The 16,135-nt window shown below is 46.2% G+C and overlaps 1 protein-coding gene across 1 annotated transcript in view; it reads left to right on the forward strand.

Annotated features, from left to right (window-relative positions):
• Positions 1-16,135, forward strand: part of Mmp20 (matrix metallopeptidase 20) — a 57,592-nt gene that overhangs the window by 20,644 nt on the left and 20,813 nt on the right. Inside the window, exons 7-8 of the mRNA XM_004626149.2 lie at positions 7,959-8,095; positions 9,102-9,258. Of these exons, the coding sequence (XP_004626206.1) occupies positions 7,959-8,095; positions 9,102-9,258 (294 nt within the window). The remainder of the gene's footprint in view (positions 1-7,958; positions 8,096-9,101; positions 9,259-16,135) is intronic.

Consider the following 16,135-nt stretch of genomic DNA (forward strand, 5'->3'; position numbering starts at 1 on the left):
CGTAGGTGTCAGGCTGCATGGGCTGGGCTGTGCTTCCGTGGGTGTCAGGGGCTGCGTGGGCTGGGCTGTGCTTCCCTGGTGTCAGGCTGCATGGGCTGGGCTGTGCTTCTGTGGGTGTCAGGGGCTGCGTGGGCTGGGCTGTGCTTCCCTAGGTGTCAGGCTGCGTGGGCTGGGCTGTGCTTCCGTAGGTGTCAGGGGCTGCGTGGGCTGGGCTGTGCTTCCATAGGTCTCAGGGACTACAGTAGAGACACGGCAGTTAGAGCAGAGTTGGGTCACAACTCTGTGCGATTATATTTATTTAAGGGGCAAAAATCAAATGAATGCATATCAAACAATCACTTTACCAAATAGTGACTATTTGAAGATGAGATGTCTTTTTTAACATAGTCCTGACCATGAATACTGAGTGATATTGGAATAGAAAAGAGAGACATAAGGCTGGCAATACAGCTCAGCAGACTAAGTGCTTCCTCAGGCGAGAGCAGGGGCCAGGGTTTGATCCATACCATGTTGGCCCCGCCCCCAGGCACGCTGAGCTGGTGAAGTCCAGATGTGGTGGTGCATGCCTGTCATCTCAGCACTAGGCAGGCAGAAATCAGGAGAAGCACTGCGAATGCAAGATGTGTAGTGAGACCCTGCACACAAAGAGAGACAGACAGACAGACAGACAGACAGAGAAATGAGGTGTCCAGAAAAAAAAATAATAATAATCAATGGGCCAGGGATGTGCCTCAGTGACACAGAGCCTACATGGCAAGGGTAAGGTCCTGAGTTCGATTCCTGGTACCAAAACCAGAAATGAATAATGGGGGAGGGGATTAGAGAGGAGGTGATGGCTGGCTAAAAACGTGAGGAGATGCTGTGGTAGGGCAGATAATTCCAAAGAATCAGGAAGAGGCACAAGCAGAACAGCAGTCAAGACTGGCTTTGCCTCCACCCCACCACAGACCATGAGCCTCTCTCTGTCCTCCAGCCAAGGAGAGCTTGGCCTGGTAATGACGGTGCTTCAGTGTGCTCAGCGCTTATTACACTGAACACCTTGTTAGCAAACACGAGCCGCAGCCCAGGGAGGTAGAAAGTGCGCCCCCTCTGCGAGGCAGGGGAAGAACAAGCGGCCTGCTTGGGAGCAGGAGGCTCGTAGGGTTAGGTGGAGTGATGTCAGCGCTGCCTGCCACACTCCAGAGCCCACGCTCCTCGCTTCCTGCTCTGCGACTTCCAGTGGTGCCACCCGTACCTGGAATTCCATGACTGCACAGCTCTGATCCCCTGCTGGCTGCCACCAAAAGTCCCTGCCTGGACAAAAACAAAGAATTCTTTCAAGCCACAGTTATAATGGCAACCACAGAGAGAGCCTAGTGATGAAAGGGTTTGTGTTTGCTCTGTCCTACCCACAAGCCTGGAATTCCCCCTGGGCAACAAGAATCTGTTGATAGGACATTACAGGCTCGGAGGTGATACTAACACAGTTCGTTTCCAAAGCAAGATGGGACGTGATGCCTTTTGAAGTCCCCATGAGATTGTCAAACACCCTGTACAGTACATAGAAACATGTCCAAATGTTCTAGGAAGAAGAGAGAAATGGCTGAATTTGCAACCATGCTTATTATGCTTGCATCCATCATGCTTGCTGGGATTATACCCAATACACTTTTAAGGATAAAGTCAAGAATATCACAATCACATATAAAAGAATAATAGGGTGCAGGCCAAATAGCTCAGTGGATAAAGGTGCCTGCAAGCAGGTGCAGGGGCAGGGGCTTCAATCCTCCGGCCTGCCTTGCCGGGCCCGCCCCCTGGGGCCCACTGAGACTACAATTGAGACCAGGTGTGGTGGTGTGCTCCTGTAATCCCAGCTCTTGGAGGCTGAAAACAGGAGAAACACTATGAGTCTGATCCATGTAGTGAGACCCTGTAGACCCTGTACTAAATACACTTTTTTAAAAAAACTTAAAAATGTGAGCAGGAATAACAGATCTGAAGAGAGAGAAAACAAGGAAATCTAGGGAATGAGCCTCGGAAATGACAGCAGGGGGGGAAAGCATGGGGTAAAGGCCAGATGAAACCACATTCTAAAATTAGGAAGAGCAGCGACAGCCATAGCTGACATTTCACGGCCATCTATGAGGCTGTGAGCCACACTAAGCCTCTTACGCTTATTCACTCACTTAGCACTGCCACAGCTCCCGCCGGAATGCTCCCCTCGGTCGGCTTGATAGCAGAACCCAAATCCCTGTGCTGGAGCCCCACGTCAGTCAGGAAAGGAGGTTTGTCTCACGCATGGTGTTTGTTTTGTTGTTGTATGACCCCCAGAGGACGGTGACTCTGAGATCACCAGGCTGAGCATTGAAGAAGACACTGGCTGGCCAGGACAGTTAAGGGACATGGTCACAGCAGAAGAGGGAGATTCTGGGCAGGTCCCAAAGGGCTGCAGAGCAGATGGTGGCAGGAAGTGAAAGCAGGGTCTGCAGATCCACTGGAGCATCCTGTTACTAACAAAGAAGTTAAGATACTAGCTGGCAGAGGCTGCAGGGTCAAAGATTTCAGGACTAGGGTTGTAGCTCAGTGGCACAAGCACTTACTTGGCAGGTGCAAGGTCCTGAGTTCAATTCCCAATACCCTACTCTCCCCCACAAAAAAAGATTTCAAAGATGGGACATGTTCATGCTTGAGAACATGAAAAAGAGCTACAAGGAAATGCAAAATTCTGTAAGAGGGAAGGACATTAAAATCAGTAACCACTGTGGCAAGGACATTTGATTATCCCATTTCCCGGGTCCCATAGCTGGAAGAAAGCCTTCTTCCTCCCTGCCTTCCCTGGGGCTGGATCTTTTCTGCTACTGGTTTGCTTCACTGAAAGTCCAAAAATGGTATTGTATTTACTTAGACCAGTTATGTATTTAGACATGTGCTAAGAATTTAGACGAAGAGGCAAGTAAACTAAGATCTCTCCCTGGCCTGGTTCATTTGTTCTGGACTCTCTCCTTCTGAGTGAAAATGGGGCCTTTTACATCTTCACAGGCTCTGACTTGTTAATACAGGTGCTGGTGGCTCCTCAGATGGAAGCAAATTCGCTAAAGGACAAGGTGCACAGCACTGACTAGCCTTATCTCACACAACTGGCTACGTATAGGTTTTTAATTTTATGAGCTGTGCTTTTCTTGGGTTCAGTGGGGAGCGTGATGATGCATGGCTGATTTCTTGGCCTCTGAAGCATCTAAGATATGCAGCCCTGACTGGTGAAACCAGAGAGTAGATGGCCTCTCATGACATGGTTTACCTCAAAATTTCCAGTACAATTGTGAACCTCTCACATAGCTCAAAATTTCCAGTGAAACAACTTCAAAAGGAAGCTCACTCATGTTGACAAACTCTATATTTAAATATTTACATACCACCAATTAATAGATTTGTAGAATAAAAACATGTTAAGTACCTACTAGTAATTGCAGAATAGACCAGAATGTATAAAGCATTCTCATACGCATCATGTCCACTGACCATTCATAGGAACTGGGTACAGTGTTGTCTCACTCTTATTCCACAGAAAGAAAGTGAATATTCAAACAGTAAAACGACTCACTTATCTGATGCAGAAAAGCTTCTAGACATCCCTTGCTCTTTCATTGTGCTGTACTGCCTGATCTCAGTGGAGTAAATAGCAATTAAGCTGGAAACATCAAGAGGATAAAAAGAAATACACTTTCCTCCTGAAAGTAGGAAGTCGAATGGCAGGGAAGTACCGGGAAAGAGAATGACAGGTCCAAGACAGTTGGGCTGCAGAGAAGAGGAAACAAGGGTGCTCCTCAGCGGGGACTGCCCTGCCCCACTAGCCCAGCAATAGGAGGGAAAGGCCTGCCCAGGGAGGAAGGCTGGCAGGCCAGCACAGGCAGATGGAAAGGATGGAAAGCAGGGTCGGCTGGGTACCGCACAAAAGAGCAAAGGCTTAGTCTAATGGTAAAACAACGTGTTTTACATCCTGAAGGGACTGGCTTCAATTCCTAGTACTAAATAGAAAAACAAAGGTTCGACAATGTGTATCAAAATACACCAGGCCCCTTGTTAAGCCCCAGGATAAGAGAATGAGCACCATGTGATCTTGACCCCAAAATATTCAAAGACAGGTAAAGAGCTGTGAGAGGTCAGGAAGAGCTTATTGGTAACTTAATCTCAAGTTGATGGATTAGTTACAGTCCTGTAGTAAAAGGAAATGAGAACTTCAGGGAATAGGAGATTTGCGGACGCGATGTTTCCTGCTCCGGCTCCTGGCACCTACCTGCTTAGCCACCCTCATTTACTGAACCCTGATTGTGTGCCAGGTGTGTGTCAGCCACTGGGCACACAAAGATCAATAGTACAGCTAAATATCTAATCACTGGCTCCAACATATCAGTCAGCTTCATTGTCTTGCCGTCCTTATCAGAGATTAGATTACAGGCTATCGACATGGTCTGTTGATCTATTTCTATTACTCAGTCCAAAGATATGCTGCAGCTGTTCTTTTAAGACATAGGTCAGTTTTTTAAATTATATTTTAAATCCATTTCCAATGTATTAGGAGATTATTTGCTAGGCATTTTTGTTCGATATTAATTCATTTCACTCCATAAAATACAGTCAAAATATACAATATAAATGTACTATACCTCAGCCAAAAAAATCACAAATTCTCTGAGAATATTTTGTTTTGTTTTATTTCCTACCAGACATAGGTTTTCTTTATTAATTTCTGGCAGTTTTCATGAGGACAAGTTCCTTTCAGGTTCTGTGATAGCTCCCATGTGTGATGTTGTATAATACTTATTTTCACCTTATGCACGTAGTGTACACACTATAGCATGGCTTATCAGTGCTTAAGCCAGTGTCTCCTAATTTTGACACTGCTGTTCTGTTGGGCTGTCTTTTCCATGTAGGGTACTTAAAGGCATTTGGCTCCAGTAGCACTGCCTGGCTCTACTTGTGATACCCAGTTATCACCAGGCACTGGCAAATGTCCCCGGGACCCAAAGTCATACTTGGTTTAGGATGACTTCAACGCAGCGCTCACAAGAGCCACAGTAACCTAAATCAAAATCAAGGTAGTCAGAAATTTAAGCTGGTACCAACTATGAAAAATTTTGAAATTTTTGGGTTTTCTTTCCTCTTAACCACTACTTATCATAATGAGTGGTTCAGGGCAGTTGCGTGCTTAAGAGGTAGGGCTTAATTTTCCCTTGAATCTCTTACTGAAATTTAAATGAGGAGCGAAGGAGAGTCCCCTCCTGCCACTTAACATGCAGAGGAAAAAAGCAGATGACCCCTGTGCCCATCAGAGACCGATTCAGACTGCAGTTGTTGGGGCTATGCTTGCAGCCATCCTCCCACCTTTCCCATCCTCAGCCTGACCAGGACGAACCCTGGGAAGGCACACCCGGCTCCGTGGCCCGGTGCCTTGGACAGAGCCTGCATTCCAGCACTATGATTGAATTGCATCGATTGAAAAACAGCTGATCTCAGATTCCTCCCCAGGTTCCCAATTCACTCAAAAAGTAGCTCCCCAACCCTTTCTGGGAACTCAAAGCCATGTTCCTTGTGAGGTGGCAAGGAGAAGAGAGAAGCAGTTTCTTTGCCCTTAGAAAAGTCCAGCTCTCACGAGCCTAAGATCAAGTTATAAACAAGGAAGATCGGAGCTCACAAGACAGGGTGCATGACAGAATCAAGCCAGCGGGGTTCTGTCCGGGTTCTGCCTACCCCAGCAACCCTGGGCCTCGAGCCCATCAGCCTTTCTGGGTCCCCGTTTGCCGTCTGGTCCCGAAAATGTGCCAGACCAGGCTGTGACATTTGGGGTCTGGCATGAGCGAGGCTGTGCACCCTGAGGACCCTCCACTCTGCTTATGGTGTGTGGTTGATGTTTAATTAATGGGCAACCAGGCAGATAACTTATAAAATGGATACTATCTACCCACATGATACTCGACAGCTTAGGGTGCACTTTTCCCTGCACTGTCACCTTTCACCCTCCTAGAACCTGGTGGCATTGGCCAGGGAATGGTTATTCTCATTCAAGAGGAAAAGCTAGGTTTGGAGACCCCAAGCAGCCTCAGGGTTGGGCACTTGCTAACATCTTCTGAGAACTGTGAGTTTTTTCTTCTGCATCATAAATCTAAGAAAACATGGAGAAATGTGTTTCTCTTCTTGAGATTTTATTATCAACTTACTAAACTTTTTTATGTATTTAGTACAAGGTGTTCAGGGTCTCACTACACAGATCAGACTCATAGTGGTCCTCCTGTTTTCAGCTCCGCAAGTGCTGGGATTACAGGCGCGTGCCACCGCGCCCAGGCTCACTTGCCCTCTCAGTGCGCCCCAGGGACAAGGCTGGCACGGCAGGCCCAGGGATAGAACCCTTGCTGCTGTGCTCTGCCTAAGCAGGTGCTTTGGTCCACTGTGCTATCTGGCCGGCCCTCTTATTATCAATTTAAATGTCCGCACCTGGGATGCGTGACAACCCCGAAATGTGGTGAGGTTTCCTTCTGGGGTATAACCAGAGCACCCTAAACTTAACCGTACACCACTGACCCTGACTCATAATCACCTGGCTCTTAGCATTCTCTGTTGCCAGACTAAAACCTTTTGAAGGCAGCTCCTCAGCTTTACTCAGGGTTTTGTCCTTGACATCTCCCCCAGGGCCTTGAGAAGCATCCCACGACAACTCAACGTGAGATTCGGGGAGGGCCTAGATCGGGTATATGATGAAAGTCAAAACTTCATTACAGAGGCCGGCAGATAGCTCAGCACAGTGAAGCGCCTGCTTAGGCAGCCACAGGGACCAGGGTTTGATCCCTGGTATGCCATGCCAACCCCGCCCCCACCCCCGGGACACACTGAGACTACGATTGAGACTAGGTGTGGTGGCATGCTTCTGTAACCCCAGCTCTTGGGAGGCTGAAAACAGGAGGATCACCACAAGTCTGGATCTGTGTAGACCCTGAGCTAAATACATTTTTTAAAAAAGAAAACTTCATTACAGTAGATCTATTCATATGTAATTTTATCCAGTAATTCTGGGCTTCTAAGTAGCCAAGTGAGCTGCGCATGATTTACTTATTAATTTTTTATTAGTACATGTTTGCAGACCATGTGACTTGGAGTCATCTTGGGGAGTAGGGACATAGGCAAGACACAGCCTGCTTCTTTTTCTAATTCCTCTCCTTTCTCTCTCCCTTCCCTCCCTCCTCCTATATATGTTTCATAAAAAGCATTTCATCTCCAAAGTGCAGGGTGCACAGTATTTATGTTCGAAATGGAGCTCAGCAAGTTCACCTGTACACTGCTACCATTTTATGCAAATACCTTTGGATACATGGCTGGAATACCTTGCTAAGCCTAACCTAATATGTTAGGTTTTCTGTTAGCTGACCATCAAGTTCAAAGATGCAAACACTTCCAATGGACAATTATAGAGACAACATTAAAATTTATGATTATTAAGACTGTATAAATCTTTTGCCTTTTAATAAAGATTTGTGTAGAGAATTTATGATTATTAACGTTTTTCTTGTTTCTACAGGAAATAATTAGCATCTGCCAAATACAAACTTTTGGTTCCTTTATACAATATTTATCATGTTCGTCTTCTTCTAGTTATCTCCTTGAGATTTCTGTTTCTAGCAGACCAGAGTAGGAGGTAATATTTGGAGTAGAGACTCAGAGCCTTCATGTGTAAGGTATTAATGCTGCTTGCTTGTGATATCCTTGATGTTTGGAACATCTTTGAATAAGGGAAGGAATAGAGATCACAGTGATGCTGAGACATGAAAAGAGAGAAGACATTGTTTATAAGGTTTAAAATCATGTTATTTTTTAAAATACAGCAAGAGAACAGGGGTCACTTAGCAATGGCCCCTGAAGCGCATCTTGTAGTCTGCAATTTAAGAGCTAACTCAAGCCTCTCTCTTGATTCCTCTCCGAATGCCCACCAGGATTTTCTGGCGACGACAGGTCCACCTGCTGGCAGAGATTCGGGCAAGCACCATCACCAGCTCCTTCCCCCAACTCATGTCCAATGTGGATGCAGCTTATGAAGTGGCTGAGCGTGGCACTGCCTACTTCTTCAAAGGTACCCTCAGCTCCCTCCAAGAAGGGCACAGTACCAGGGCCACAGCCCCACTCATTTGGAATATGTCAAGTTGGGAACAAAATGCCACCCGACCATGTTGTAACAGTGACAGGAATGACAGTGACTATCAACTGTTGTCCTAACCAAGCCCTTGAGTTCAGTGAGGCAGCAATCTAGGTGACCGTGGGCAGGAAGCCTGCTCTCTGCCCTCTCTGCTCAGAGTGACATGGCCTAGGGTCCTGGGAGCCTTTAACATTAAACAGTCCTCCAGCTGCAGTGCCATGGTCAGAAGCAGCAGGAGAGGAAGGCACCGGTGGTGGCAGGACACACACAAGGTATGAGTCACTGGCCTTGGCCTTCAGTATCTGAGCAACTTTGGGCAGTTACGTAGGTCTGATGAGCTTGATGTCTTCCTCTGCAAAGTGATTATAGTAGTATCAGCAGTGAAGATGCTCTGCAACAATCGCTAACCAGGAGCATTATCCAATGCGTGAAAAGCGCCAGCCTTTGTTTGTATATGCATCTTTCTTTCTTGCATTTCTGGAGACCGAACCCAGTATCTTGCACCTGCTAAGCCAGTGCTCCACCTCTGAGCTACGTCCCAGCCCTACTATATTTTCTTGTTGCTGGGGAAGAGACAAAGGCTTATACCAGTTTAAGTGAGAGTCGCAGCACCTGCATGTCACTTGCCCTTTCTCTCACATAGATATAAGGGTGAAGCTATGTGATAAATGAAAGGTATCTTGAAAAAAATCAGTGTGTTACAAATAAGGCACAATTATATCAAGATTCTTGCTTTCTTGAGCATAACCAGAAATTTTTCCTACCTAGAAGTTTGAAGCCTATTACTGAATGGAATAGAGGCATACCTCTCTTATTGGATCTATTAGCTGTGGCCAAAATCCCCCTGCACTAGGCCCACTTAGGACCTGCACAAAAATCTTCATGGCCCAAGTGTGCTGCTAAGAGGTAAAGAGATTTTGCCAACTTGAATTTCTGTTTTTAGGCCCCCACTACTGGATAACACGAGGATTCCACATCCAGGGTCCTCCTCGGACTATTTATGACTTCGGGTTCCCAAGGGACGTGCAGAGAATAGACGCTGCTGTGTATCTCAAGGAGCCTCAGAAGACCCTTTTCTTTGTGGGAGACGAATACTACAGGTACACAGTCTAACTTTTGTTATCTAGATGTACTCGTGGGCAGAGAAAAAAATCCTTCCGGCCAAGCAAGCCCTTGAGGCCTGGTAAGTCTTCTCGGCCATCAAGACGGCCTTTGTCTCACCATCAAAACGCAAAGCACACAAATGATAGGTAGAACGTTCATGAAAGAATCCCATTGTTTGGTCTCTAGGACACCAAACATCCTACCCCTTCTTTTATTCATTTGATTGATTGATTGATTGATTGATTGATTGATTGATTGATTGGGTTCAGTGTCTCACTACGCAGCTCAGACTCGTAGTGATCCTTCTGTTTCAACCTCCCCAGCACTGGGATTACACAAGCACACCACCACGCCTGGGGTTCTAGGACAAGGCTTCATGACATGCTACCGGGGAGCCTTGTACTCTCCGGGAAGGCTCTTAGACCACCGAGCTAGCTCTCTAGCCCATATCTTGCTCCTTCAATGAATTCATTAAGTGTACCTCAGTGACCAAAAAAAGTAGAAGCAGCATCCTTAAATACCTAACTGTCCCATAAGGAAGCCTGATGGGAAACTGACTACTCTACAAGAAGTACATTTCATAATTTTCTGTGCTTTGTGGAAAAAAAAAAAATGAGCGTGGTCCTGAATGTGGGGCTGGTTGAAACAGCGTCTGGTGAAAAGAAAAGGCTTTATGACTAAGTCCTTTTACCTGGCATAGAACATTAAGGTTCTTCTTGTGCAAAGGGACCCACGTCAAGTGCTCCTGCCTGTCCTTCAGGACTTACTATAAGCAGATCTGAATAAGGCCTGATCTGCCGCGCAGCCAATTTAAAGCTAAGAAAGTAATATGATGACAGTACCGATGTATTTCACGAGAAGGGAAAATCTACTTTTTGAAAAAAGAATTTCGAACAAAAGTGAACTCTACTGCGTCTTCCCAGCCACTAAGTGCCCAGGAAGCACTGATCATAGCGGCCCTGTCCTGAGCTGTCACTTCCATCCTGCATCCAAGCCACTAAGCCAGTTGTTTTCCTCCCAGCCCTTCCTATGTAAAACATAGTGCTTGTACAAGCGACCTGACCCACAGCTCAGAATTCATGAGCGGAGCCACTAACAACCGCTGGATGTAAAAGGCTGTCTTTAAGACAAGGGTGCTAGGAGCACAGTGCTTAGGTGCAGGGAGTAGGAACTAGGATTCCCCTCAGTCAAGTGAAATGTGGATCATAAGGGTCCCTGTGGACTTTCAGGGATCGAGAGGGAGGGCTGCATCCTACGCACATAGAAGCATGGGCGTGCACGGGCATTTGCCTGAGGACAATTCAGGGGACCTCCCAGGGGGCTTGGCAGCCTGGCGGGATGATCCGCTCTCTCAGGACCTCTCTGCTCTGCCTACTGCCTGGTCTCTGGACTATGCCACACCCTTGAGAGCCCGGAGGGAAGCGCGCACCTCCACCCAGGCCAGGTGGAGGTCCCACAGCTAAGGCTAGAGAGGGTAGAGATGATAGAGGTAGAGATGATAGAGGTAGAGATTTAACACTCTCTGTAAATGGGGGGTTGGGAACAGAGAATGTCTCTGATTTTAATGATGCCTGATACCCCCAGAGGAAATAATGCTGTACCCATCCAACTGGGTCCCTGGGAATGTCCATTAAGCAATAGTCTTCAGCAATCTAGATGAAGAGGAGACATTAAAAGTCAGTGTACGACGGTAATCCAAAGGTTAAGGAGCTCATACTGCTTGTCAGGAAAAGAAAGTGCAGCAGGCTATTCCAGCACTCCCGTGTGCCAAGTGCCACACTGCATGCAGACCACCAGCATGGCACCTGGAGCCCATCAGCCTCTGGAAAGGGCACATGATAGTGATAGAGGGGGGTTGCATGGTAATTAAATAATTGTCCCAGAAACTATGATATTCTGCAAATGATTGCTTAAAGTTCAACACGCCTTCCAGGAGCAAGCCAAAGAGCTGGTCAAAATTTCCTTTTGAATAATGAGAGCTCCTGACATTGAGTTAGAATGGCTGCTTGTGGCCACATCTGGACAGTCCCTGCAGAGACAGGAATCTGCTCCTCCCAGGCTTCAGTGAAAGTGCAGACAACCTGACCAACAGCTCAGACACCAGGAAAGATGGTCACATCAGCCCTACTCATACTGTAAATGCTCCCATAGTCTGTATAGCCCACTCCTCAGGGCCTTGCACGTATGACAGCCTTCTGTCACGTGAAATCTGGCATTAGTTTTGCAGGGCTGCTGGTGATAGAGACCCCAAAAATAAGTGTGGCTAAAACACACACACATTTGTTTTACATAAATGTAAAATGACAAATGCCCAACAGGCTTAGAGCCAGGGCATAGATCTGTGGTCAGCAGTGACACAAGCTCCTTCTGTCATTTGCCCCCTTGTTCTTGTCACATGGCTTCCACTCTGGTGACCCCGTGATGCGAGGTGGCCAGGAGAGCTTGGTCGGTACATCTCAGTTCTTTTATATATATAATTTTATTGAGAAACAAATAGCAATGAGACAGTTTCAAAACCGATGAGTAGGACAGTTTCAATAATTAATACATTGCATATTGCTATCCTCTTAGTGGTTATTCATAGTACAAGATGCAGACATGATATCCTGTCCACAAACACTATTAGTACAAATCTATTCATTGAATTAAGAGAAAGTAGCTGTATATCTATCCTAACTATTTTGAATATACTACATCTCAGTTCTAAGCAGCAAGGGCAGAGGAGACAGGAGTTTGGTGTCAGTAATGGCTACCCAGCAAAACACAGAGGCCACAAGCTTCAAGTCGTGGGCTCAGAAGTGTGCTGTTTGGACCTCCATTGACAGCACGTCCAGTGTTACTTTCCTTAGTCACATCTAGGTTTTTCTTCAATCCTGATGCCAGTTTACTCTGGGACATAAAATAGAAATACGTTTATTATCAGAGGCATGCTCTCTGAGCTCCTGTGTCTACAGGATTGAGACCCAGTTTCAGTGAATGCAATTGTGAGAAAGTGAGTGAACTTCCTCTGCACAGAGCTGGGCATTGGCTCGGGGAAGTAGGTTTGGGCACTAAGAGCCAGGACCTCCGTGTTGGGCGCTCGTGACAGTGAGCAGCACACCGAGAACCGCAGATGGAGCCTGACCTTGGCACCGAGCAACCCATCACTTATGCGCAGCCCTCTGGGCGCCGCTGCCTGTGTCCATTCGCTTGAATTCCTCTTTTCTCCATCCAGCAAGCTCTGGTGCTTCCTCCTCTACACTGTTTCTACTCCCTGTAGCGAACTGCTCCCTTTAAACATTCTCATCTACCAGTAGCAAAGCAGCAAGTGGAGTGCGGGATACCATTGTGCAATCCTCCCTTGGCGTGGAGTCAGTGCCCTCTGGGTTTTTACTCAACACAATGTGTAAATCCTCAGGTCCCAGCCAGACGCATCGCCACTGGGGACACATCGTCTATGGCTCTCCTTCCTAGGTGCTCTAAGAATATTGGAAGGAACTTTTTATTTAAAGATTTTATAGTTAGTCACCATAGAAGAATTAAATAATAAGTAACAGCTATGAATGAGGAGATAGGAGAAAGAGAAGATAGGAAATAAGGAAGGAAGAAAGGAAGGGAGGGAGGGAGGGAAGAAGGAAGGAAGGAAATAAATCAGGTGGGAGTAAGAGAGTCCTAGGATTAGTCTTAACTCCACAGCAATCGCCTGGCAATCTACATCACTTTTACTTCTCAGATTTATGATCTGAAACATGGAGGTAGGGATGATGCCTACCTCATGGTCTTAAAGGATTGAACTTGAGACCAGTGTGACATGCCTGCCACCTAACAGTCACTCAGATCCTATTGATGTGTTACCATCGATGAGAATAAAGAAGTAACCAAAATCCAAGAGCCCAAGTGTCCTAACAGAAGACCACACAGGGATCAGGTAGCCAGAGCAAAGCAGAAACATCCAGCCCTAACAGAGTTTTCAGGAAGCGTCCTCAGGCGCGGCCTGACTGCGCAGGAGTTTCCCAGGCAGGGTGGGTGGCGGGGGTGGCTTCCAGGCAGCGAGAGCTCCTGAGGTGAAAGCGCTGGGGCACAAAATATCCTGTGCTCCTGGGGAAACCCTCAAGCATTCAGAATGACTGAAGCACCCACTAAATGAGAGACACAGCCCAAGGCAAGTGGGGCATAGAGAGAAGCAAAGGTCAGTGGCTTTCTAGAAAGAATCCTCTTCATTCTGCAGAGAAGAGGTGTGTGTTTAAGTGAGTGAGCTGAATAAGAGACTAATGCTACACAGTTGTGTGTTATAAGACATTGATATAGGGAGGAAAACTGATCTTGGGTGGGCGACCTCCAAATGATACAGGGAACCTCCAAATGATAAAAGGGAAAATGATCTCCCAACCTGACCTGCACGAGTTCGTGTTCTCTAGAACCGAAGAATGAATTTTAGGAACAAACAGATGTTATGTGCAGAATATATTTATTGGGGGAAAGAAAGCTCTTGTCCGAGAGAGGGACAGGAGGGGGCCCAAGCAGGTTGTCCCCCAGGAAGCTATCTCTTCTAGGGACTTTTATAGTATAAAACCATGCAGGGCTAAGGTGGAGAAAATGGGAACTTACTTAGGTGGATGTGGGGTGAGACAAAACTATGGTCAGTCAATGAGATTATAAGCCCCATTGCTCAGGTAAGATTGATTAAGTCCAGGACCAAATGGGGAGGGAGTCACGTAGCAAGCAGGCGTGAATGTAGAACAGGACTCTTATCAGGTAGCCACCCAGGAGTAGTGGGATTAATGATTCTTCTGGCTCCCTCAGGGTGATGATCAGTCCCGGATGCCAATCTTTAGGGAGGTCGGCATTTATTTTAGCTTTGGTCTTAGGTCTGGCCTATAGCGGGAGCATCCGTCTCCCTCACAGTTGCAAGCCATCTTGTCTCCTTTGTTATCTCCTTTGAGGGCCTGGCCTTGTCTGACTGACATCATATTTCTATCTAATTCGGCTGCCTACGACAATATCACTGTGGTGGCAATATGGCTGGCGTAAAGTTTCCGTGACAGAAACAGGGTACACTAGTGAGGACAGAAGGCAGCAAAAAGCTTAAAGGGAAGTGTTCAGTCAAGAATCCTGTGTCTAGCAAAACTGGCTTTTAAAAAGCAAGAGAAATAAAAATGTCCTCAGATAAATAGGAATCCTGCTTGCAGGTTTGCCTTATAAGAAATATCAAAAGGAAGGTATTTAGGCTGAAACTAAATGACGCCAGAGAAAAATTCAAATCCGCCCACACAAAACAGCAGCCCACGTAATCGTGTGGTCATCATGTAGTATAAAAGCATATTCTTTTTCTTAGCTGATTTAAAAAGCAATCACATGGAGCAGTGTGTGTATCGCTGTCTAATCGGGGCTGCTGTGTAGAAATGCAGGGCGCTGGCCGATAGTCCAAGGCGGTCAGAGCAGCGCTGTAAAGAAGTAACCCTCCACGGTGCCGCCCAGCAGAGTCAGATGAGGTGAGCCGGGGTGACACTGCAGAAGTCACAAGCACATCCTTGCCCCCCTTTCTTCTTTGAACTTCTTTAGAAGATATTAAATTACTTACATAAAATTGTAATTATAAACATGTCTGGGGCTCATGTGTAGATTGCAGCGTGCATTCGACAAAGCCACGAAGAGTCAGGGGAGGAAGCGGCGCTGTTGAGGCGTAGCCTCCCCAGGTCTCACTAGACTTAAGTTCAGATAGCTCTGAAGCAGACGTCATAAGCTCCGCTGTACATCGTGAGACCTACAGCAACCACCAACGGGGTCATTTAAGGAAAAATAGGAAAAATAATTGGGCCAGGGAGAAAGCTCAGTGCCTAAGCACCTGCCTAGCAAGCCCAAGGTCCTGAGTTCGATCCCCGAACCAAAAAAATAAAATAAAATCATACATGAAAAGGTTTTGTTAGAAGTTTTCACTAATACAAAAGGAAGAAGGAAGGAGGAATAGAGGGAAGAGAAGACACAAAGGAATATAGAAGGCAGAATCCAATATTGTCAGTAGTATTAAGTGTAGATGAATTAAAACAAGCAGGAGTTATCAAGCTGGATCTTAAAAATAAGAAGATGTAACTACATTCTGCCTGAGGAGATGCAGCTTAGACTCAACGATCCCAGCAGACTGGAAGTGAGATGGAAAATATGCTATGCAAGCAGCAGCTACAAGAACCGTTAAGGGACCATACTCAGGGGCTGTAGCAGACAAGACAAATGTTTAAAATGTAACTACAAGTAGGGGCCAGGGAGATAGCTCAGCAGAATAAGCACCTGCCTGGCAAGTACAAGGTCCCAAGTTTGATCCCCGGTACCAAAATAAAGGTAAAGGTGGGGTTTTCTTTCTTTTCTTTTTCTTTTTTTTTTCCTTCAATTTTTTATGCGTGTGGTACATACTATGCACCACACTATGCAGTTCAAACTCGTAGTGATCGTCCTCCTGTTTCAGCCTCGCCAGTGCTGGAATTACATGCGTGCATCACCACGCCCAATCTCGGTGGCTGGCTCGTTGCACCCGTGCCAGGGCCGGCACAGCATGTGGTGCCAGGGATCGAACCCCAGCCCCTGTGCGTGCCTAAGCAGGCACTTAGTCCACTGAGCTGTCTCCGCAGCTCAGGATGGGTATTTTCTAATAACAAAAATGTAATTCTACCATAAGAACTGTTTGAAATATATATAAATCTAACAACACAGCCTCCAAAAAAAATTTTTTTAATCTTTCTGTATAGGACAGCTCTTTTTATCCTTTATTTATTTTTTTTTCTTTTCAAAGTTTTGTTGATAAACATAGCAATGAGACAGTTTCAAATCAAATCGAAAGTACAGTTTCAACAAATAATACACTGCATATATTCTTCTTAGTGGTTAATTGCTGTACAAGAG

Source organism: Octodon degus, unplaced genomic scaffold (assembly GCF_000260255.1).
Source record: "Octodon degus isolate 3935 unplaced genomic scaffold, OctDeg1.0 scaffold00012, whole genome shotgun sequence".
Lineage (NCBI taxonomy): Eukaryota > Metazoa > Chordata > Mammalia > Rodentia > Octodontidae > Octodon > Octodon degus.